At 42.1% G+C, this 24,704-nt stretch overlaps 1 protein-coding gene across 4 annotated transcripts in view; it reads left to right on the top strand.

The window, feature by feature from the left end:
• unc5a (unc-5 netrin receptor A) overlaps nt 1–24,704 on the top strand; it is a 618,101-nt gene that overhangs the window by 421,484 nt on the left and 171,913 nt on the right. For 3 of the 4 annotated variants that reach the window (XR_009806956.1, XM_061901966.1, XM_061901968.1), the window contains 3 exons: nt 26–129; nt 4,169–4,349; nt 18,039–18,206. Coding sequence is in view for 3 of the 4 variants with exons in the window: in XM_061901966.1 (XP_061757950.1) it covers nt 26–129; nt 4,169–4,349; nt 18,039–18,206 (453 nt within the window). In the remaining variant the exon portion in view is untranslated. The remainder of the gene's footprint in view (nt 1–25; nt 130–4,168; nt 4,350–18,038; nt 18,207–24,704) is intronic. The other variant, XM_061901967.1, reaches the window with a different exon arrangement.

Here is a 24,704-nt window from a genome sequence, read left to right as displayed (position 1 = left end):
CGTTTCTTTGTATTCCCCTTCTCAGACCTGAGGAAGAACTTTGAAGAGGAGCCCCAGGCTAAAGAAGTGGCATTGGATCAGGAGGTGCTACTGCGATGCCACCCCCCTGAGGGAGTGCCACCAGCCGAGGTGAGAATGTATGAAAGATATTTATAGGGCCCCCATCTAGCATCCATTTACCCTTTCTTCGTGTGGAGGACAAAGGGCAAATAGAGGCTCAGGGATCATCTTCCTGGCATCTCTCACCGGGGGAGCAGACAGCCTCTATGGATAAATTACACCCCTAATTATCCCCTTTTATTGATTTATTATCGCTCCCACATCTCCAAGATGCCATATATCACAGCGCTCATCGTATCGCCCAGGATAAGCTGGGAGGCTTCGCTTCACGTTTGGCATCTCTAAAGGCCCATCTATAATTAATGGCTCTATTTGACTCGCTCGCTCTCTCTTTTATTTCATCTCTTTGCCATCTCGCCATCTCTCATACACTCCAAGTTACGTGTGTCCTGGTTTAAAGGCCGACTGAAACCCACGACTAGCGACCACGCAGTCTGATAGTTTATATATCAATGATGAAATATTAACATTGCAACACATGCCAATACGGCCGGTTTAGTTGACTAAATTACAATTTTAAATTTCCCGCGGAGTTTCTTGTTGAAAACGTCGCGGAATGATGACGCGTGCGTGTGACGTCTCGGGTTGGAGGGGACATATTAGCCCCAGCACCACTTACGGATAAAAGTAGTCTCTTTTCATCACATAATTACACAGTAATTTGGACATCCGTGTTGCTGAATCTTTGGCAATTTGTTCAATTAATAATGGAGACGTCAAAGAAGAATACTGTTGGTGGAAAGCGGTGGATTGCAGCTGCCTTTAGCACCGAAACACAGCCGGTGTTTCTTTGTTTGTTGTGAAGCTTTAACACAGAGCGGTCAAGCGAACATGTTTTCTCTACGTCAACCAGCAAGTTTTTGGATGGGAAAATTCTGATATTAATTCGGCTCTTACCGGAGACTTCGGTGGATTATGGTACTTCCTCCTGCAGCTCAAAAAGGCAGCTTTGATCTTGGCTCCTCCATTGGCTTCTCTAAAAGACACTGGCGTTCACCGCAGCCATCCGACTTTCAGGTATTACTTTACAATCTCACTAAAACACTATTAAAACAATAAACGGATAAGGGATCTTCCAGAATTATCCTAGTAAATGTGTCTAATTACATCTCAAACAGTCCCACTGCCGCCGCTTTTTTTTTTGTGCTTCACTCTAACTTTCCTCATCCGTGAATCTTCCATCCTCGCTCAAATTAATGGGGAAATTGTCACTTTTGTCGATTTCACAATATATAGCATTTATAGTATATCCATCCATCCATCTTCTTTCGCTTATCCGAGGTCGGGTCGCGGGGTCAGCAGCCTAAGCAGGGAAGCCCAGACTTTCCTCTCCCCAGCCACTTCGTCCAGCTCTTCTCGGGGGATCCTGAAGCGTTCCCAGGCCAGCCGGGAGACATAGTCTTCCCAACGTGTCCTGGGTCTTCCCCGTGGCCTCCTACCAGTTGGACGTGCCCTAAACACCTCCCTAGGGAGGTGTTCGGGTGGCATCCTGACCAGATGCCCGAACTACCTCATCTGGCTCCTCTCGATGTGGAAGAGCAGCGGTTTTACTTTGAGTTCCTCCCGGATGGCAGAGCTTCTCACCCTATCTCTAAGGGAGAGCCCCGCCACACGGCGGAGGAAGCTCATTTTAGCCGCTTGTACCCGTGATCTTGTCCTTTCGGTCATGACCCAAAGCTCATGACTAAAGGTGAGGATGGGAACGTAGATTGACCGGTAAATTGAGAGCTTTGCCTTCCGACTCAGCTCCTTCTTCACCACAACGGATCGATACAGCGTCCGCATTACTGAAGACGCCGCACCAATCCGCCTGTCGATCTCACGATCCACTCTTCCCTCACTCGTGATCAAGACTCCTAGGTACTTGAACTCCTCCACTTGGGGCAGGGTCTCCTCCCCAACCCGGAGATGGCACTCCACCCTTTTCCAGGCAAGAACCATGGACTCGGGCTTGGAGGTGCTGATTCTCAAACCCCGGTTGCGAACCGATCCAGTGAGAGCTGAAGATCCTGGCCAGATGAAACCATCAGGACCACATCATCTGGAAAAAGCAGATACCTAATCCTGCGGCCACCAAACCGGAACCCCTCATCGCATTTATAGTATAGTCATCTGTTTAAAGGGGAACATTATCACCAAACCTATGCAAACGTCAATATATACCTTGATGTTGCAGAAAAAAGACCACGTATTTCTTTAACCGATTTCCGGACTCTAAATGGGTGAATTTTGGCAAATTAAACGCATTTCTGTTTGTCGATCTTTTAGCGATGACATCAGAACGTGACGTCACCGAGGTAACACACCCGCTATATTAATTTTCACATTACAAACACCGGGTCTCAGCTCTGTTATTTTCCGTTTTTTCGACTATTTTTTGGAACCTTGGAGACATCATGCCTCGTCGGTGTGTTCGTCGGAGGGTGTAACAACACTAACAGGGAGGGATTCAAGTTGCACCACTGGCAAGAAATCTGCCGCCAGACCCCCATTGAATGTACCAAAGTGTCTTCACATTTGACCGGAGATGCTAAGACAGAGAGATGTATGGATAACCTGCAGATGCATTTGCAACGATTAAGTCAACGAAATCACAAAGGTGAGTTTTGTTGATGTTGTTGACTTATGTGCTAATCAGACATATTTGGTCACGGCATGACTGCCAGCTAATCGATGCTAAAATGCTACGCTAATCGATGCTAACATGCTATTTACGCTAGCTGTATGTACATTTGAAACTAGATACCCACATTTAATGCGAAACAAACACTTACCAATCGACAGATTTAAGTTGCTCCAGTGTCACAAGATGCGAAAGTCCTGATCGTTTGGTCCGCACATTTTACCGGCGATGCTAATAAGGCAGCCATGCTATGGGCCACTTCATTAGGTACACCCAAGCTATGGCCGAATACCGTCAATAGCTATTCGCTCAATAGCTTCAATTTCTTCTTCCATTTCTTTTTCCCTATCTGCCTCCATACTCCGACCATCTGTTTCAATACATGCGTAATCTGTTGAATCGCTTAAGCCGCTGAAATCCGAGTCTGAATCCGAGCTAATGTCGCTATATCTTGCTGTGGTAACCGCTATGTTGTTTGTATTGGCAGCGCTGTATGACGTCACAGGGAAATGGACAGTGGTTTCGAAGATAGCGAATATAAGGCACTTTAAAGCTTTATTTAGGGATATTCCGGGACCGGTAAAATTTTGAAAAAAACTTCAAAAAATACAACAAGCCACTGGGAACTGATTTTTATTGTTTTTAACCCTTTTGAAATTGTGATAATGTTCCCCTTTAAAGCTTCCCACTGCTATAGTGCAGTAACAAACGCTAGATATGGTAATGATTGCTTAGTCCTCACATTTTAAAACTTTCACAAACGCACTCATTGTGTAAAGAACCTTTACTGTCTATAGAAATACGGTTGTATGGACATCAGGAGCACTAATGACACAAACAGCATGGGTTGGGCCAGACACTCAGACAGCCCAGGGACCGCAAGCAGCCAACTAGTCAATCACAGTTGGACAGCACAGGGACAGGTTGCGGAGAAACAGGAAGGAAAGTGCCAGCCCACAGCTCGGCAAGAACGAGCATCTGAGCAGAAGTCACTACAGGAGAAAATAAGGAGCGCACGGACGAAAAAGAAAGCCCAATTATATGCATCACATGGGGCAATAATGCCAACAACAATGCAGCAGCAGCCTGAAGAAGGCAGAAGGTCAAGTGAGAGCTTGGAAACAGGGAAGGTAGTCTCACAGTGCGCCAAAAAAATGGCAAAGAAATCAGTTTTGGCCCGTCCTAAAAGACAAACAAAATGTCACCGCGTTCTCCCACAGAGCAGTGTCCTTCCAGGATTGTTACAAAACCAGAGTACTTCCATCAATCAGGTGCATCAATATATTATTACCAAATTACTTTTTTTGGACGATGTCAAGGTAGATTCACCTCCCGTCTTTCCCATTTAAAAGTTTCTGTGGCGGTCAGTGTGTGTGTGAGTGTGCGTGGGATCAGTTGCACTTTTGACCAATCAAACCCTTTCAGGTGGAGTGGCAGAGGAACGAAGACGTCATCGACCCGCAGACCGACCCCAATTTTTTCATCACCGCCGACAATAATCTCGTCATCAAGGAGGCGCGGCTGGCCGACACGGGCAACTACACTTGTGTGGCCAAGAATATTGTCGCACGCCGCAAAAGCAACTCTGCCACGGTCCTAATCTACGGTAGGTGGAGTGTTTTTCAACATTTATATTCTAATACATCTGTTTAATATCCCGTTCTTTGTACTTTACAAATGTTTGGAAGGTATAGTTCAGTAGGAATAATAACAAATTGCAGTATTACATACAAACCCCGTTTCCATATGAGTTGGGAAATTGAGTTTGATGTAAATATAAACGGAATACAATGATTTGCATATCCTTTTCTACCCATAATCAGTTGAATGCACTACAAATACAATATATTTGATGTTCAAACTTATAAACTTTATTTTTTTTTGCAAATAATAGTTGACTTAGAATTTCATGGCTGCAACATGTGCCAAAGTAGTTGGGAAAGGGCATGTTCACTACTGTGTTACATCACCTTTTCTTTTAACAACACCCAATAAACGTTTGGGAACTGAGGAAACTAGAGATGCGCGGATAGGCAATTAAATCATCCGCAACCGCATCACCAAAGTCGTCATTCACCCGCCGTCCACCCGGACCAACATTTTATCGGAACCGTACCCGCCCGCCAACCGCCCGCTGAAATACATCAGAGGTCGGCCGCCTTTACCACTCACAGAGCTATTTAAACCTGTTTCACAGAGTAATGAAGACAATTGGAGCCGCTAACGTTCTCGTGATTATCCATGATGACAAGAATATGGGCGTGCTGTGAAGCCATTGCCTTTGACACCTTCAACAACATGTACGAACCAATTGTTAGTCCGGCAACATGTTGTGTGCAGCTTCCGCAATCACACGTACAAGATTGAAAGGCATACTGGGTGATACAGAGTACCCTGATGGTTGTGATATAAACAACTTTAACACTTACTAATATGCGCCACGCTGTGAAGCCACACCAAACAAGATTGACAAACACATTTCGGGAGAACATCCTCACAGTAACACAACACAACAAATACCCAGAATCCTTTGTATCCGTGACACAGTGGCCACTTTCCTATTGATGGCATTCCAATATATTAAAACTGTACATTTGTATCCAAACACTAATATTACAACATGAGGTAAACCTGTCTAATCTGATGACGTGTACCAGAGTAAAGTTTAAATAACTTTATTCCACTGCAGTGTTTCCTACAGAACCGGAATTTGTTTGCATTGCACGTCAAAGTGAGGTCATTTCATATTTTGCACTATTGGCCCAACATATTTAGTTTTTAGTACAAACAATGCTCTGTTTTTAGTTTTGTGTTGCTTTTTATTTTATTTCTACAATCTTCCACAGGCCAATAAAAGAATAAGCCAGATTCCGCCAATGGTTTCTCTTGGATCACGCCTAATTTATATATCAGGAAGGCAAAGCGCGAGCAAACCACGGCTGATTGTCTTCTTAGCAATATTGTTCACCATGATTACTGCTTTTCAAAGGCTGGGCTGCATGCTTATGGAGTTGTTCTGCATGCTTCCTCTCCTACCTTTTCACCTCGAGGGTAATGCTCGTGGAGGTGCCCTGCATGTCTGAATCTCTGCTCCCGCAATGAATACTGTGCCTTTTGTGCCCGCTTGTATTTGATTAATTGCATGATGCAAGAAACACTTCCTGTCGTTTACTGTTACTTGGAGATTTACCCTTATATTCTTCACTTGGACTGTACGGGGTTTTATTATGCATCCATTTCATCTAGAAAGGTCTGAATACTCAATAAGTATTGCTACAAAGTTGCTAAGTTGGCATCTTTGATCCCTCCTGCAACATCTTCTTATTCTCTGGCAGACCAGGTTCGAACAAACCGTGTTAAGGATTGTGTCAGCCTGCCACAAATAAACAAATCTTTGGAAAACACTGCACATCGTCAGTAACTCAGTAACAAACATATTTTCATATACAGTTGTCCCTCACCACATCAGACTTTAAAGATCTATGTAATTTGGCCTAAATTGAGCATTTTTATGCATAAAAAGGGATAAATAAACTAAAAATACAACAACTATCATAGTACTGCAGCTCCCTCCATCAGTGTGTGAATGTGTGTGTGAATGGGTAAATGTGGAAGTAGTGTCAAAGCGCTTTGAGTACCTTGAAGGTAGAAAAGCGCTATACAAGTACAACCCATTTGTTTATCATTTGATGAGACCAAACCAATCCAGGCCACTTATTGGCTCAGCCAGGAAATAAAAGGATAGGTATAAAAGTGACAATCTGGGTGTTATTTCATGTCTAAAGAGCTCTCATAATGTTAAAAATCGTATTAAGAAGGTCGACACACAAAGACAAGTTTTTTTATACTCGCTATGAAATTATTGGATCTATAACAATTGTTCAGTGCAGTGTTTTTCAACCACTGTGGCGCGGCACACTAGTGTCCCGTGAGATACAGTCTGATATTGCATGGGAGATGATCTAAATTCACCTATTTGGGTTAAAAAATATTTTTCGCAAACCAGTAATAATAGTCTGCAAATGATGTGTTGTTGAGTTTCGGTGTTGTCTAACCGTGTGATACTCTTCCATATCAGTAGGTGGCAGCCGGTAGCTAATTGCTCTGTAGATGTCGGAAACAGCATGAAGCAGCGTGCAGGTAAAAAAATATCTGATGCTTAAACCAAAAATAAACTAAAGGTAAGTGCCCCTAAGAAAAGGCATTGAAGCTGAGGGAAGGCTAAGCAGAACGAACCAAAACTGGACTGGCTAGAAAGTAAACAAAAACCAAATGCTGGACAACAGCAAAGACTTACTGCGGAGCAAAGACTGCGTCCATGACATGACAATCAACAACGTGCCCACAAAGAAAGATAAAAAAAAAACTTAAATATTCTTGATTGCTTAAACAAAGTAGATGCGGGAAATATCACTCAAGTGAAGACATGAAACTGCTACAGGAAAATACCAAACAAAGAGATAAAGCCACCAAAAAAGGACAATAACTAAAACACTGCACATAAGAAAACAGCAAACAACTCAAAATAAGTCACATGTGATGTGACAGGTCATGACAGGACACCTACTTTGAGACAAGAGCTATATTGATGCATGCTTGGTTATGGTTTAGTCATATCCAACGACTTTTTACCGTCAACTGAGTTTCGTTTTTTAATGATTTCTGCTGCTGGTGTGCCTCCGGATTTTTTTCAACGCAAAATATACCGTATTTTTCAGAGTATAAGTCGCTCCGGAGTATAAGTCGCACCTGCCAAAAATGCATAATAAAGAAGGAAAAAAACATATATAAGTCGCACTGGAGTATAAGTCGCATTTTTTGGGGAAATTTGTTTGATAAAACCCAACACCAAGAATAGACATTTGAAAGGCTATTTAAAATAAATAAAGAATATTTGAACAACAGGCTGAATAAGTGCACGTTATATGAGGCATAAATAACCAACTGAGAAGGTACCTGGTATGTTAACGTAACATATTATGGTAAGAGTCATTCAAATAACTATAACATATAGAACATGCTATACGTTTACCAAACAATCTGTCACTCCTAATCGCTAAATCCCATGAAATCTTATACGTCTAGTCTCTTACGTGAATGAGCAAATAATATTATTTGATATTTTACGGTAAAATACTGGTCTAGTATACTACCACAGTCAGGCCGGGAACTAATTTAGAGCAATAAACATTGAATTACTGTCAAAACATCTGACAGTTTCAATCTCAAATGTTAATGCCGCTTAAGTATTGCATCTTATTAGATTGTGCAAGTGTACATTATGTTGTGTCCTGTGAGTACATACCTGAATACTTGCATACACACACATATATATATATATATATATATATATATATATATATATATATATATATATATATATATATACATATATATATATATAATGTGTGTGTCTTTTTGAACCTTTCGAAGGTATTTTGTTCATGTCGACGGGACCTATTATTGCAGTTACCGTATTTCCTTGAATTGCCGCAAGGCATATAGTGTGCGCCTGCCTCGAATTACTGCCGGGTCAAACTCGCTTCGCAAAATAATTAGCGCATGCTTAGTATTACCGACGGGTCAAACTCGTGACGTCACAAGTGACACTTCGCCTGTCATCATTTTCAAAATGGAGGAGGCTGATTTCAATACTGGTAATTTAAAATCGCATAAAGGGAAGAAGATTTAGAGCTATTGAGTAGGATTTAAGGTCCAAGCTTACATCACACTCAAATTTTTACTGCATGCCTTTGGTAAGTGCCGGAGTGAGAAGAGGTTTTAAAAATATTAGCGCATGCTTACTTTTACCGCATGCCTTTGGTAAGCGCAGGAGTGAGAAGAGGTTTTAAATTAAGGAATTCAAGGAAATACGGTATTAACAATATACAGAGGTTGTGATGGATTTAACATGGCACACCTGCATGTACAGAAACACAAATTTGAATATAATTGTCAAAGCTGGCAACAAACACGAGAGAACATGGTGCGAAAAGAAAGTGGTTAAATACACCATGTCCTGCAAATACAGTAGGCCCTAGCCTTTAAGTTGTAGCCTTTGTTCTGCTTTAGAAATATTTCAAAATGATCTAACTTCTACAACATGAGCCAATCACCATGAGTTTATTTCTGTAAATGCATGCAAGAAGCAGCAGGTTCCTTGTTTGTAGTCTCTCCCCTTGTGAGATCCTGGCATCTGAGGGAATTCTCCTCTCAAAAATTGAATATGTTATGCTGTTCTCATTTTCAGGTTGTTGAGACTTGAATATCAATGACCATTTAACACTGCTGCTCCGCTGTCTTTTTGTGCCAGCAAGCTAAGTACATTTAAAGGCTGTTGGATCAACTTGAGTGCACATTTAAAATGACAATAGAATCCTTGCAATGGATATTTGCAAATCAAAATGTATAGTAGTTGATTACAGCTAAACAAATGGTGAAAATGTTAGGAGTACATTAAGAGTAATCTGTCTTAAAAAGTTCCAGCAAAGACAGAATCTTACAAAAACCAAAGCAACGTTTTCTTTAAAAGTCATGTAAATTCAATGAATCCATTCCAGACAACCAAAGGTGATAACATAAACTGTGATACATAAAGAATTGCTATATTTTGAAATATAAATAAAATATAAAATGATGATTGAAAAAGATAATTGAACACTTAGTCTTACATTTACCTTTTTTTGTACACCGCCATGGGCAGAGAGGGAGGAGGGGAGGACGAGCCACACAAACATATTTCATCAAAGTTCTGGCACTCGCAACATTCCTTTGTGAATGTTAGATGTATTCTTTTTGTTTCCTGGGCTTTATTTATGTGCTCTGTGTTCTGTTCACGTGTAGAATTGCTGCGTGTGAGCATGACGAAAGACACTTTTTCCTGCACGTCACCCATGTCTCTGCCTTCTGGGGGCCCACCCCAACAGTTTATTTTGCACCACTCATCAATGAGAAAAGCACAGATAATTGGTCACCAAAACCTAAGACTATGTCTACACTCAGCCGGATAACACCTTAAAGGGGAACATTATTACAATTTCAGAAGGGTTAAAACCAATAAAAATCAGCTCCCAGTGGCTTATTTTATTTTTCGAAAAATTTTTCAAAATTTTACCCATCATGGAATATCCCGAAAAAAGGCTTTAAAGTGCCTGATTTTCGCTATCTTCAAATCCATCGTCCATTTTCCTGTGACGTCATTTAGTGATGCTAACATGGCGGATAACACAGCAATATATGGCGACATTAGCTCGGGTTCAGACTCGGATTTCAGCGGCTTAAGCGATTCAACAGATTACGCATGTATTGATTGGATGGTTGGAGTATGGAGGCGGATAGCGAAAACGAAATTAAAGAAGAAACTGAAGCAATTGAGCGAATAGCTATTGACGCTTCTCGGCGATCCCTTCTAACCAACGATTGAGTGTCGCAGAATGTCCATACATCTCTGTGCCATATCTGCCTTAGCATCGGCGGTAAAATGTGCAGACCAAACGATTGGGACTTTCGCATCTTGTGACACTGGAGCAACTTAAACCCGTCGATTGGTAAGTGTTAGTTTGGCATTAAATGTGGGTGGAGAGAAAAGCTGGATGCAAATATAGCTACAAATATGCATACAGCTAGCCTAAATAGCATGTTAGCATCGATTAGCATGCCGTGCTAATCGAAGCGCACTCCACGTAAGTCAACTTGAATCCGTCCCTGATCGTGTTGTTACACCCTCCGACAACACACCGACGAGGCATGATGTCTCCAAGGTACGGAAAACAGTCGAAAAAACAGAGCTGATTAGACTCGATGTTTGTAATGTGTTTGAGAAAATGGCGGACTGACTGCCTAGGTGACGTCACGTTTTGACGTCTTTGCTCTGAGAGCGAATAATAGAAAGGCGTTTAATTCGCCAAAATTCACCCATTTAGAGTTTGGAAATCGGTTAAAAAAATATATGGTCTTTTTTTCTGCAACATCAAGTATTGACGCTTACATAGGTCTGGTGATAATGTTCCCCTTTAAATGAATACTTATTTAGCCTAACACTAATTCATCGTTTAAGATTCCCCTCCTTGGATCATTTTTTTACACGGGTATTTCTTGAATCTTCGGCTCTTAGCTTTGTACGAATTCATTGGTTGTTTACAAACTGAGTTCGGAGAGGAAGTGACGCCAGAAAGACCGCGCCCCACACAGGAAGTCACCTCAGAAAGAATGCGCCACAGCCAGTTTCATAATAAAGCGGTTTTGTAACTCGAAGCTAACTACTGTAAATATGGAGGCGAGTCATCCAGACATGCCCGTGTCTCTATGTCCGTCTGCACAGACACTTGTGGAAATCACACATGAATACCTTAAGAGAAGAAAGTGCGCGATTGCAGCTATTATGGATACAACACTTCTCAGACGGCAAGTGAACTTTCCAATGTCCAGGTCAGCTGTGATTCTACTTATCGAAAAACTTTGTCCATTTGTCGTGGGAAGGGCAAAGAGAATGTGGGCTTCTGTGGATGTCAATCAATCAATCAATCAATCAATGTTTATTTATATAGCCCCAAATCACAAATGTCTCAAAGGACTGCACAAATCATTACGACTACAACATCCTCGGAAGAACCCACAAAAGGGCAAGGAAAACTCACACCCAGTGGGCAGGGAGAATTCACATTCAGTGGGACGCCAGCGACAATGCTGACTATGAGAAACCTTGGAGAGGACCTCAGATGTGGGCAACCCCCCCCCTCTAGGGGACCGAAAGCAATGGATGTCGAGCGGGTCCAACATGATACTGCGAAAGTTCAATCCACAGTGGCTCCAAGACAGCAGCGAGAGTCCCGTCCACAGGAAACCATCTCGAGCGGATCAGCAGCGTAGAGATGTCCCCAACCGATACAGGCGAGCGGTCCATCCTGGGTCCCGACGAGCGGTCCATCCTGGGTCTCGACTCTGGACAGCCAGTACTTCATCCATGGTCATCGGACCGGACCCCCTCCACAAGGGAGGGGGGGACATAGGAGAAAGAAAAGAAGCGGCAGATCAACTGGTCTAAAAAGGAGGTCTATTTAAAGGCTAGAGTATACAGATGAGTTTTAAGATGAGACTTAAATGCTTCTACTGAGGTAGCATCTCGAACTGTTACCGGGAGGGCATTCCAGAGTACTGGAGCCCGAACGGAAAACGCTCTATAGCCCGCAGACTTTTTTTGAGCTCTAGGAATCACTAATAAGCCGGAGTCTTTTGAACGCAGATTTCTTGCCGGGACATACGGTACAATACAATCGGCAAGATAGGCTGGAGCTAGACCGTGTAGTATTTTATACGTAAGTAGTAAAACCTTAAAGTCACATCTTAAGTGCACAGGAAGCCAGTGCAGGTGAGCCAGTACAGGCGTAATATGATCAAACTTTCTTGTTCTTGTCAAAAGTCTAGCAGCCGCATTTTGTACCAACTGTAATCTTTTAATGCTAGACATTGGGAGACCCGAAAATAATACGTTACAGTAATCGAGACGAGACGTAACAAACGCATGGATAATGATCTCGGCGTCTTTAGTGGACAAAATGGAGCGAATTTTAGCGATATTACGGAGATGAAAGAAGGCCGTTTTAGTAACGCTTTTAATGTGTGCCTCAAAGGAGAGAGTTGGGTCGAAGATAATACCCAGATTTTTTACAGAGTCACCTTGTTTTATTATTTGGTTGTCAAATGTTAAAGTTGTATTATTAAATAGAGGTCGGTGTCTAGCAGGACCGATAATCAGCATTTCCGTTTTTTTGGCATTAAGTTGCAAAAAGTTAGCGGACATCCATTGTTTAATTTCATTAAGACACGCTTCCAACTGACTACAGTCCGGCGTGTTGGTCAGCTTTAGGGGCATGTAAAGTTGGGTGTCATCAGCATAACAGTGAAAGCTAATACCGTATTTGCGTATGACGTCACCTAGCGGCAGCATGTAGATGCTGAAGAGTACAGGGCCAAGGACCGAACCCTGGGGAACTCCACATGTTACCTTAACATAGTCCGAGGTCACACTGTTATAGGAGACGCACTGCATCCTATCAGTAAGATAAGAGTTAAACCATGACAGGGCTGAGTCTGAAATACCAATTCGTATTTTGATACGCTCTAATAAAATATTATGATCGACGGTATCGAAAGCAGCGCTAAGATCGAGGAGCAGCAACATAGATGACGCATCAGAGTCCATCGTTAGCAATAGATCATTAGTCAGTTTTGCGAGGGCTGTCTCAGTCGAGTGATTTGCCCTGAAACCGGATTGAAAGGTTTCACATAGATTGTTAAACGCTAAGTGCTCATTTAGCTGCTCTGCAACAATTTTTTCGAGGATTTTCGAAATAAAGGGAAGGTGAGACACCGGTCGGTAGTTTACCATGAGGTCTGGATCGAGGTTAGGTCTTTTAAGGAGAGGATGAATAACCGCTTTTTTGAATGCAACGGGAACAGTGCCCGAGGAAAGTGATAAGTTTATAATATTTAGCACTGATGGACCTAATAATACAAAAAGCTCCTTGATAAGTTTCCCAGGAAGTGGGTCAAGTAAACATGTTGTTTGTTTTATTCCATTTACACGTTGTAACAATCCTTCTAATGTTATTTCATCAAAACGAGAGAAACTATTTTGGATATTTGCAGTATCCGCTGTATATACAATCGTATCTGTGTTACTATAACCCCGTTGTAGCTGGGACGCATTGTCTTTAATCTCCTTTCTAATAAGTTCAATTTTCTTATTAAAGAACTTCATAAAGTCATCTGCCGAATGGGTGGAGCTACTGGAAGGAGTCCCTTGTTGGGTTAGCGATGCTACTGTACTAAACAAAAATTTTGGATCGTTTTTATTAATGCGGATGAGATTTGAGTAATAATTAGTTTTAGCTAAGGTAAGCATGCGTTTATAAGTTATTAAACTATCACTCCATGCTTGATGGTGCACCTCAAGTTTAGTCGTGTGATACTAAAAAAAAAGGTAGTGTGTGCTTTGTATTACCTGGCTGCCAAGGGAAGACTACAGAAAACGATGACTTATTTTGGACTGGCAAAGCAGACCATTAGTTATTGCCCGCCATGTATGTTGCAGACTCACCGTCTAGGTCTAGAGCAGGGGTCGGCAACCCGCGGCTCCGGAGCCGCATGCAGCTCTTTGGCCACTCTAATGTGGTTCAGCTGCATAATCGCCGACCCCCCGGATTATTTCGGGAGGTTTCCGGTTTCTGGTGCCTCTCCCGGAATTAACCCGGGGCTAACATTCTCCGATTTTCACCCGTACTGCAATACTGAGGGTGTGCCATGATGGCTATACTTTTAACGTCCTCTACAACATGTCATCGCTCCCGCTTTTACACCATGCTATCTACGTGCTGACCGGAAGCATGCATTCCACTGCTTCTGTCTTTACACGTACAAGATTGCAAGGCATACTTGGTCAACAGCCATACAGGTTACACCGAATGTTGTGATATAAACAACTTTAACACTCTTACTAATATGCGCCACACTGTGAACCCACACCAAACAAGAATGACAAACACATTTCGGGAGAACATCCTCACAGTAACACAACATAAACAAAACAAAAAAAATACCCAGAATCCCATGCAGCCCTAACTATTCCTGGCTACATCCGCCTCCCCAACCCCGCCCATCTAAACCGACGCACAAAGGGGGGGAATTGGTGCTAGCGATATATATATATATATATATATATATATATATATATATATACATTTGTAACCTCAAAGACAATAATGTTGAATATCCAATAACATGGCAAATTCTTGCATCCAGCACACCTTACAACAGTGGTAATAAAAGATGCAACCTAAGCTTGAAAGAGAAACTGTTTATTATACATCATCCAGACCTGTCATCCCTCAACAAGCGCAGTGAAATCATTTCAACATGCCGCCACAGACGGAAACACCTCCTAGGTAACACATGAGCCAATCACCACACCCCACGCCTGCCTGTACCCACCCACTCTGTGCCCTATATAAACCATTGTATGTGAATGCTTCCATTAAAATCTCCTGATGATTGAGGGAACCCCTCATGAAACAGTTCTGTAGAGATGAAGTAGTCTTGTGATTTTTCCCACACCTACATATATATATATATATATATGTATATATATATATACACACATTAAATAAATGGTAAATAAATATACTGTAATTAAATAAAATCTTGCATAACTAACTGGATAAAAAATAAAACACAAATATTTAATATCAGGTAAAAGCCAACTCAAAAAGGTGGGTCTTAAGCCTGCTTTTAAAAACATGAACTTTCTCTGCAGCCCTAATTACACTTATCCATCCATCCATTTTCTACTGCTTATTCCCTTTTGCGGTCGCGGGGGGCGCTGGCGCCTATCTCAGCTACAATCGGGCGAAAGGCGGGGTACACCCTGGACAAGTCGCCACCTCATCACAGGGCCAACACAGATAGACAGACAACATTCACACTCACATTCACACACTAGGGCCAATTTAGTGTTGCCAATCAACCTATCCCCAGGTGCATGTCTTTGGAAGTGGGAGGAAGCCGGAGTACCCGGAGGGAACCCACGCATTCACGGGGAGAACATGCAAACTCCACACAGAAAGATCCCGGGCCTGGGATTGAACCCAGGACTGCAGGACCTTTGTATTGTGAGGCAGACGCACTAACCCCTCTGCCACCGTGAAGCCCTTAAATACACTTAATCACACGTTAATTTTGATGGGAAATAATCACAGTAAATCAACTAGAAAAAAGATCCCGATATTTTCACATATAGGCAATTTTGTTTAAGTATTTTGCATTTGCTCCAAATTTAGTAACAGTTTTTTTTTTTCCTAATCACTGACCGTATAACAACCCGCGCTCCCTATCCGCGAATAAGATAAGGAAGCATGGATTTGGGTGATTAATCTGTTTGTTTACACATGATTAATGTGATAATGTTTTGTGATTATTCATATGTGTTAGTTAACGTGTTAAGTTTCATAGCCCTACGTTTAACACTTTATCAATAGAAGGCTTCAAAGACCAGGTGCCACAGAAAGTCTGAGCGTTTACCCGCGTGTTGCATTTTCCAACCATATTTCCCACTAAAATACCAGAGGAATTTTGAAAAAATTGCATTAGCGCTGGCACGTGTATTACTTCCCGACGTGCAACGTGCTTGAAGAGATGACAAATGAATCGCAGGTTGCCTCTTGAACAAGTTTCAATCACAGCAGACGCAGTCTTATTCATTTCTGCCGCTCAACTCCCGTGCATCACCGGAGCGGAAGGAATAAAGTGTGCGTCCACCATGCTCGCTGATCTCGCTAGCTGCAGTGGGTCATAATAACGGCCACTTTTCAAAGGGTTCAACAGGGGGCCAGAAATGCGTTTTATCAAGGCCTGGCTGGTGAGGCAGCATTCTGTGCTAAGAGGTAATCAGGGCTCGTGTTGCCTGGCAATTTACCTCGCTGTGGCGGGCAATCAATCGCAGAGAGAGGGCAAGGAAATGATTCAGTCACGACAAGCGCACACAAGCGTAAGGCGGAGGGGGGGGAATTGGGGATGTGAATGTTGGGGGGTGGGTTGCCCGGAGAAACGGCGACTGCTGTTCAATTCAATAAATCAGGAATCACTGCATCATGTAAGATGAAGCAAGCACTGTTAGATGCAAATTCGAATCAAATCAGCGTCGTTTGATGTAATTACGTGCGGTGATGTGCTAACGACGGGTGGAGGTTCAGAACACGGCCACCGGTTCATCAAGAACAGCTGCAATAACTCCCAAGTTGATTGTGCCGCCTTTTGGAATTGTTTTGGAACTGTTGAGGTAAAAACGACAAAGCTGCTGTCGACAATGAACATGCCGCCATGAGTGACATGTAATGGGAGAAACAATGTGTGACGGGCACAATCCGAAGTACTTGCACTATGTTATTGATGTTCACAACATTTCTCGATGCTTCCTTGGCCTGTGAGCTTTTCAGCTGTGCATTAAGTCTTTGTATCGTTTCAAGACCAGGTAACGTGTAACCGGACTCTCTCCAGACCCCCTTGTAGTTCGTTGAGCTCCACACAAGGATTTGGGCTTGAGGGCATTGCAAATTAACCTGACTCTCGCCAGATCCTTGTAGTCGCTGAGCTCCGCTCAAGGATCTGAGAGTTCTCATTAGATGTATTTCAGAAGGCGGGGCCTTCTAAAAAAAATAATTGTATGTGATTGGATAAACCACTTGTCCGTTATCTTGAATGACGTGCTACTTGAACCACTCACATCGAAATCAACCCGTGACGCTGAGAATTCCAAAGAAGAGCCAAAACATCTTGCCACCAAAAAATGCCTTCAAAACCGTTCTCTGTTCATCTTTTAAAGAATTAATATTCGATAGATTCGACCAAACAGTTGCAATAACAGAATCAATGTCCGCACACGACACGAATCAAACAGTCGCTTCGGCGCTTTGTCACATCAATGAAATCCCACCCGGTGATCCTGATTGGTTCATTATTTTTTGCTATCTAGAAGGAGTTCACACTGCCCTCCAGCTCCCAGATCCATGTGTGGAGCTCAGTTAACTACAAGGGTCTGACGAGAGTCAGGTTAATTGCAAACTCCTTTAAGATGTTGTTTGATTCAAATAGCAATGGCAGCACGCAGCAAGGAGTCGAGTTCTGACATTGATTCTGCATCTTTTCTTTGCACAAAAGACGTCTACTGACATTGCTGCGTTGTTTCAGTAAAAGTTCTCTAAGTCTTCGCTCTGCCGTTATGTCGGCTGTTCTGTTTTGGATTTCCCAGGGTCGCTCTCATTGGCGTCCCGGGTTGATTTCGATGTGAGTAGCACGTTTGTCCAATCATATACAATGATTCTTTTACAAGGCTCTGCTTTTTGAAATACATCTACTATTGAGAAGTACCAGATCCTTGTGTGGAGCTCAGCCGACTACAAGGATCTGGCGAGAGTCAGGTTAGGTAATATGTGCTCCACCAGGCTACATCTAAATATGGTCACCTTTGATGTAGTCTTCGTCTTTGCACTTTAGGTGCCTGTAATTCCAGCTCAATTGCAGGAAGCAGCCCGCCCCCCGCTCCCCATCTCTCTTTGCACTTCCATTAGAACCGCAACAGCACTCACGATTATTCTTGGAACACACAATTCTTGTCCTTAGTGCATGTCGGGTAATCCTGGCTGCTCTGTCCCCCTCATCCCATCCTCCCTCCCGACCTTCTTTCCTCTCCCCGTAACCCAACCTCACCATCCTTCCCCTACACCCCTTGGCGCTGGTCCGGCAGTCAACGGCGGCTGGTCCATGTGGACCACCTGGTCGTCCTGCAGCGCCGTGTGCGGGCGAGGCTGGCAGAAGAGGAGTCGGAGCTGCACCAACCCCACGCCATTGAACGGAGGCACGTCCTGCGAGGGGCAAAACGTCCAGAAAAGTGCCTGCGTGGCCACCTGTCCAGGTAACTCCCAGGCAATCCCCCCCTCAACCCCGCTTGTCCTGTGGCGCTCGGCTTTCCTGCGGCTTCCTTCTGAATTTGTTTGCATCCTCTCATATTTGTTTTGGCCTGCAGCTGTCTTCTGGGATTTCCGCAATCAGACGTCCACAGCTTTTTTCAGAATCGATTAGTCCGCACAGTCTTGAAGTGATGTATCATCCCACTTTGTTCACATATCTCATTATCTTTTATGAAGACCCTGCGTTTGTTTCATAGACCCCCGCTGATTTAGGAGACGTGGTCCCAGCCAGCCATACCACAGTGTCAGACCAGCTACTACATTTGTTATTGTTTGCTGCTCAAGCTGTGTAGTAAATACGGGCAATAAAAAGGTGAATTACGGCGTCCCATGTGCTGTTGTTTACGCCGTAAGAGTTGGGGGTGGGGGGGGGGGGGGGCGTTTCATTTCCCTGCCCGGTCTCCCTCGTGAGAGGATCTGAGAGGCAGGGAGCGTCGTGCCTGATACAGAGCAACAGATATCGATCCTTTGTAGCCTGAGATGCAGCTTGCTTCATTTTCAGTCCTACATTAGCCCGCTGCCGGAGATAGCCGGAGAGTGAATGAAAACGGAGTGGAAGGTAGAAGCGAGGATAGGAACAGGAGCCCAGTGAGAATAGAAAGAACCCAAATGTATACAAACCACCAAGGCATGTTTTGCTACCAGAGGATCAAACAGGGGATTTATTGGTTTGGACTGCAGGAGAAATCCCTGAAGTATAAGTAGCACTTCTCACATGCTTAAAAGAGAGGTTATGTTCCTCCGTGAATCAAGATATCAGGTTACGTACGCATCGCGCATGTAAAGACATCAGCAGATGTCTTGTGTGAGTGCAAGTAACCTAACCCGGCTAGTAGATGGAAGACAAAAGGATGGACAAAAATCGCATCTTGCTCAGCTAGAGTGCTATCTGGGGTGGATCTATTATTATTAGCTCAGTAATTGAATTAAATGAAATGGTCTGTCCAGGGATGCTTGACATTCCCCTGTAGCAAAAGCAGAATCCTGACCTCTATGAACATAAAGAGATTAATGTCACTCCTGCTATTGTTAGATGCTCCATAAGGAGAAAGTGTGGAATTTCAACCCTGATGGTGCAGTGGCAAAAGCTGCCTTGTACCCAGTTTATGGAGTTAATGAAAAGACTAAGGCCCTGTTTGCACTGCACACCGAGTCTGATTGTTCTGCACTAAAGTGACATGGATCGGATTTGTTTGCCAATCCAAATGCTCCAAAGTGCTTCAAATCTGATCTTTTCACATTAGATTCAGGCCACATCAGGAGGTGGTCCAAATCCCATAGGAATCTGATCTTTTCAAATGTGACTTCCGTCTCAAGTCGAGTGTCAAGTGACTTTATTTGTACCCGAAGGTAGATTTGTTTTGCAGTGGAAAATACAACGGAATGGCATGTGGGCAGCGTGGCGCAGTGGGAGAGTGGCCGTGGGCAACCCGAGGGTCCCTGGTTCAATCCCCACCTAGTACCAACCTTGTCACGTCCGTTGTGTCCTGAGCAAGACACTTCACCCTTGCTCCTGATGGCTGCTGGTTAGCGCCTTGCATGGCAGCTCCCTCCATCGGTGTGTAAATGGGTAAATGTGGAAGTAGTGTCAAAGTGCTTCGAGTACATTGAAGATAGAAAAGCGCTATACAAGTACAACCCATTTATCATTTATCATTTATGTCCATACGCATATACAGTCATGGTCCAAAGTTTGTCATGGCTGTCTTGAGTTTCCAATAGTTTTTACAACTCTTGTTTTTTTGTGATAGACTGATTGGAGCACATTCTTGTTGGTCACAAAAAATATTCATGAAGTTTGGTTCTTTTATGAATTTGTTATGGGTCTACTGAAAATGTGACCAAATCTGCTGGGTCAGAATTATACATACAGCAATGTTAATATTTGGTTACAGGTCCGTTGGTAAGTTTCACTGCAATAAGGCGCTTTTGGTAGCCATCCACAAGCTTCTGGCAAGCTTCTGGTAGAATTTTTGACCACTCCTCTTGACAAAATTGGTGCAGTTCAGCTAAATGTGTTGGTTTTCTGTCATGGACTTGTTTCTTCAGCATTGTCCAGATGTTTAAGTCAGGACTTTGGGAAGGCCATTCTAAAACTTTAATTCTAGCCTGATTTAGCCATTCCTTTATCACTTTTGACGTGTGTTTGGGTCATTGTCCTGTTGGAACACCTGAGCCCAAGACCCAACCTGCGGGCTGATGATTTTAGGTTGTCCTGAAGAATTTGGAGGTATTCCTCCTTTGTCATTGTCCCATTTACTTTCTGTAAAGCACCAGTTCTATTGGCAGCAAAACAGGCCCAGAGCATAATACTACCACCATCATGCTTGACTGTAGGAATGGTGCACCAGTTCTATTGGCAGCAAAACAGGCCCAGAGCATAATACTACCACTATCATGCTTGACTGTAGGAATGGTGCACCAGTTCTATTGGCAGCAAAACAGACCCAGAGCATAATACTACCACTATCATGCTTGACTGTAGGAATGGTGCACCAGTTCTATTGGCAGCAAAACAGGCCCAGAGCATAATACTACCACTATCATGCTTGACTGTAGGAATGGTGCACCAGTTCTATTGGCAGCAAAACAGGCCCAGAGCATAATACTACCACCACCATGCTTGACTGTAGGAATGGTGCACCAGTTCTATTGGCAGCAAAACAGGCCCTGAGCATAATACTACCACCACCATGCTTGACGGTAGGTTTGGTCTTCCTGGGATTAAAGGCCTCACCTGTTCTCCTCCAAACATATTGCTGGGTATTGTGGACAAACAGCTCTATTTTTGTTTCATTTGACCCCAGAACTTTCCTCCAGAAGGTCTTATCTTGGTCCATGTGATGTTAGATGAAACACAAATTGTACATTAATTGTATTAAAAAATAAAATAAATAATGGTATTAACACAAAAAGGATCACAACATGACAAACATGACAAAGTACTCAACATGCTGCCTTGGACTTGGACCAGGAAACGAAAGAAAGAAAAAGTCACATAAGAAGAAGTTAGTAAAAGACAGTAGGTAGATAAAATTACCATGAATTATTAAGTAGATAAAAATAAAATAAATATGTGCAATATAGCTATAGTTTGTTTTAAAGAATAGTGGTGCACCAGTTCCATTGGCAGCAAAACAGGCCCAGAGCATAATACTACCACTACCATGCTTGACGGTAGGTTAGGTGTTCCTGGGATTAAAGGCCTCACCTGTTCTCCTCCAAACATATTGCTGGGCATTGTGGCCAAACAGCTCAATTTTTGTTTCATCTGACCCCAGAACTTTCCTCCAGAAGGTCTTATCTTGGTCCATGTGATGTCAGATGGAACACAAATTGTACATTAATTGTATTAAAAAATAAAATAAATAATGGTATTAACACAAAAAGGATCACAACATGACAAACATGACAAAGTACTCAACAGGCTGCCTGGGACTTGGACCAGGAAACGAAAGAAAGAAAAAGTCACATAAGAAGAAGTTTGTAAAAGACAGTAGGTAGATAAAATTACCATGAATTATTAAGTAGATAAAAATAAATAAATATGTGCAATATAGCTATAGTTTGTTTTAAAGAATAGTGGTGCACCAGTTCTATTGGCAGCAAAACAGGCCCAGAGCATAATACTACCACCACCATGCTTGACAGTAGGATCGGTGTTCCTGGGATTAAAGGACTCACCTGTTCTCCAAACAAATTGCTGGGCATTGTGGCCAAACAGCTCCATTTTTGTTTCATCTGACCCCAGAACTTTCCTCCAGAAGGTCTTATCTTGGTCCATGTGATGTCCGATGGAACACAAATTGTACATTAATTGTATTAAAAAATACAATAAATAATGGTATTAACACAAAAAGGATCACAACATGACAAACATGACAAAGTACTCAACATGCTGCCTGGGACTTGGACCAGGAAACGAAAGAAAGAAAAAGTCACATAAGAAGAAGTTTGTAAAAGACAGTAGCTAAATAAAATTACCATGAATTATTAAGTAGATAAAAATAAATAAATATGTGCAATGTAGCTATAGTTTGTTTTAAAGAATAGTTGCGGCTGGAACAAAGCTGTTCCTATACCGAGAGGTTCTGCATTTTTGGACCCAAAGCCTCCAACCAGACGGGAGGAGCTGGAACTCACCATAAAGAGGGTGGGAGATTTCTGCTCTAATTGACTCGGCAATCCGCTGTACCAGCCGAGTGTACAGGGACTCCAAACTCAGCTGAGGCTCACCAATAAGTCGATTCGACCACTTGATGATAATCTGTTTCTCTCCTCCAGCGGCAGTTCTCCAAACCATGACACCAGACAAAAAGATAAAACCGATTCAATAAAAGCCTGATACAATTACAAGCATCATGGTGTTGTCAACATGAAGGTATGACGGTTGTCTTAGACGGTGAAGACGCTGGTGACCTCTTTTGCATACAGCATCACAGTTATCCTTAAAATTCTAAGTATTGTCAATAATGGTCCCAGAAAATGGATGGATGGATGGATATTTATAGGATTGCACAACGTTAACAGTCTGCCCCTAATAATGGTTCCCTCATGAGTAATTCCTGCCTGCCTTCTAAAATCAATAATCATATCTTGTGTTTTTAGGTTGTTCACTTGTACAGTCGCGATCAAAAGTTTACATACACTTGTAAAGAACATAATGTCATGGCTGTCTTGAGTTTCCAATCATTTCTATAACTCTTATTTCTTTGTGAAAGAGTGATCGGAGCACTCACTTGTTGGTCACAAAAAACATTCATGAAGTTTGACATCACATGGACAAAGATAAGACCTTCTGAAGGAAAGTTATGTGGTCAAATGAAACAAAAATTGAGCTCTTTGACCACAATACCCAGCAATGTTTATAGGAGAAAAGGTTGAGGTTTTTAATCCCAGGAACACCAAACCTACCGTCAAGCATGGTGGTGGTAGTTTGATGCTCTGGTCCTAGAGCAGTGGTTCTCAACCTTTTTTCAGTGATGTACCCCCTGTGAACATTTTTTTAATTCAAGTACCCCCTAATCAGAGCAAAGCATTTTTGGTTGAAAAAAAAGCGATAAAGAAGTAAAATACAGCACTATGTCATCAGTTTCTGATTTATTAAATTGTATAAAAGTGCAAAATATTGCTCATTTGTAGTGGTCTTTCTTGAACTATTTGGAAAAAAAGATATAAAAATGACTAAAAACTTGTTGAAAAATAAACAAGTGATTCAATTATAAATAGATTTCTACATATAGAAGTAATCATCAACTTAAAGACCCCTCTTTGGGGATTGTAATAGCGATCCATCTGGATTCATAAACTTAAATCTAAAAATGTCTTCATTAAAAAATAAATCTTTAACATCAATATTTATGGAACATGTCCACAAAAAAATCTAGCTGTCAACACTGAATATTGCATTGTTGCATTCCTTTTCACAGTTTATGAACATACATTCATATTTTATTGAAGTATTATTCAATAAATATATTTATAAAGGATTTTTCAATTGTTGCTATTTTTAGAATATTAAAAAGAAATAATATCACGTACCCCTTGGCATACCTTCAAGTACCCCCAGGGGTACGCGTACCCCCATTTGAGAACCACTGCTCTAGAGAGTGACCACTCTATCACAAAAAAATAAAAGTTGTAGAAATTAGTGGAAACTCAAGACAGCTATGACATTATGTTCTTTACAAGTGTATGTAAACTTTAGTAGACATGATGCATCACACCACTTGACAAAATCCTCAACTATAGGCCCATGTTTGTCCTCATTGTTCTGAAGGAGACTGACGTCATCTGTGTCATCTGCACTCTAAACGCAATACGACCTGAATGCGACCCGAAATTTACTTTTTCGTCAGCTTTGGGCAAGCTACTTCAAAACACACAGCCTGCCAGCGGAAGTGGATACTTCATCACACAATCGGGTTTTGGTGTATACATTTTTTTTCGACATCTATATTTTGGGTGCATCACTAGTCTTAGTGCACAAATAACAGGCTTTATGTATTATATAAATACTGTATACTTTTTTTAAATCCGAAGAAATAGCGATTGTTGAAGGACCGAAATATATATTTTAGGGCTGGGCAAGGATTAAAAATTTTAATCGAAGTTAATCGCACTATTTCTTCGATTAATCGCGATTAACTGCATTGTATACGCAAAGCCCAATAATGAATTCAAAAGTAGTGTGTAGTGCACCTTTATTGGAATATTCTCCCACATGAACAAAAGCGCCAAAACATTTGTTGTGCAAACACAATTTAAATCAGTCCTTGTTAAACAGTAGCAGTTAAATAGCATATTTTATGAAAATCAACTCAAAAAATGTAAATACAAACATTTAAGCTTATTGCCACTGCCAGGGTATTTAAGTTATCCTGTTTGTTATGGAAAATAAATATAATCTACATACAAATCTCTGAGCCACAATCATAACATCT

This window comes from Nerophis ophidion, linkage group LG05, assembly GCF_033978795.1.
Source record: "Nerophis ophidion isolate RoL-2023_Sa linkage group LG05, RoL_Noph_v1.0, whole genome shotgun sequence".
Classification (NCBI taxonomy): domain Eukaryota; kingdom Metazoa; phylum Chordata; class Actinopteri; order Syngnathiformes; family Syngnathidae; genus Nerophis; species Nerophis ophidion.
Note: the sequence above shows the minus strand (reverse complement) of the source record. Positions and strands in the feature narration are given on the sequence as shown.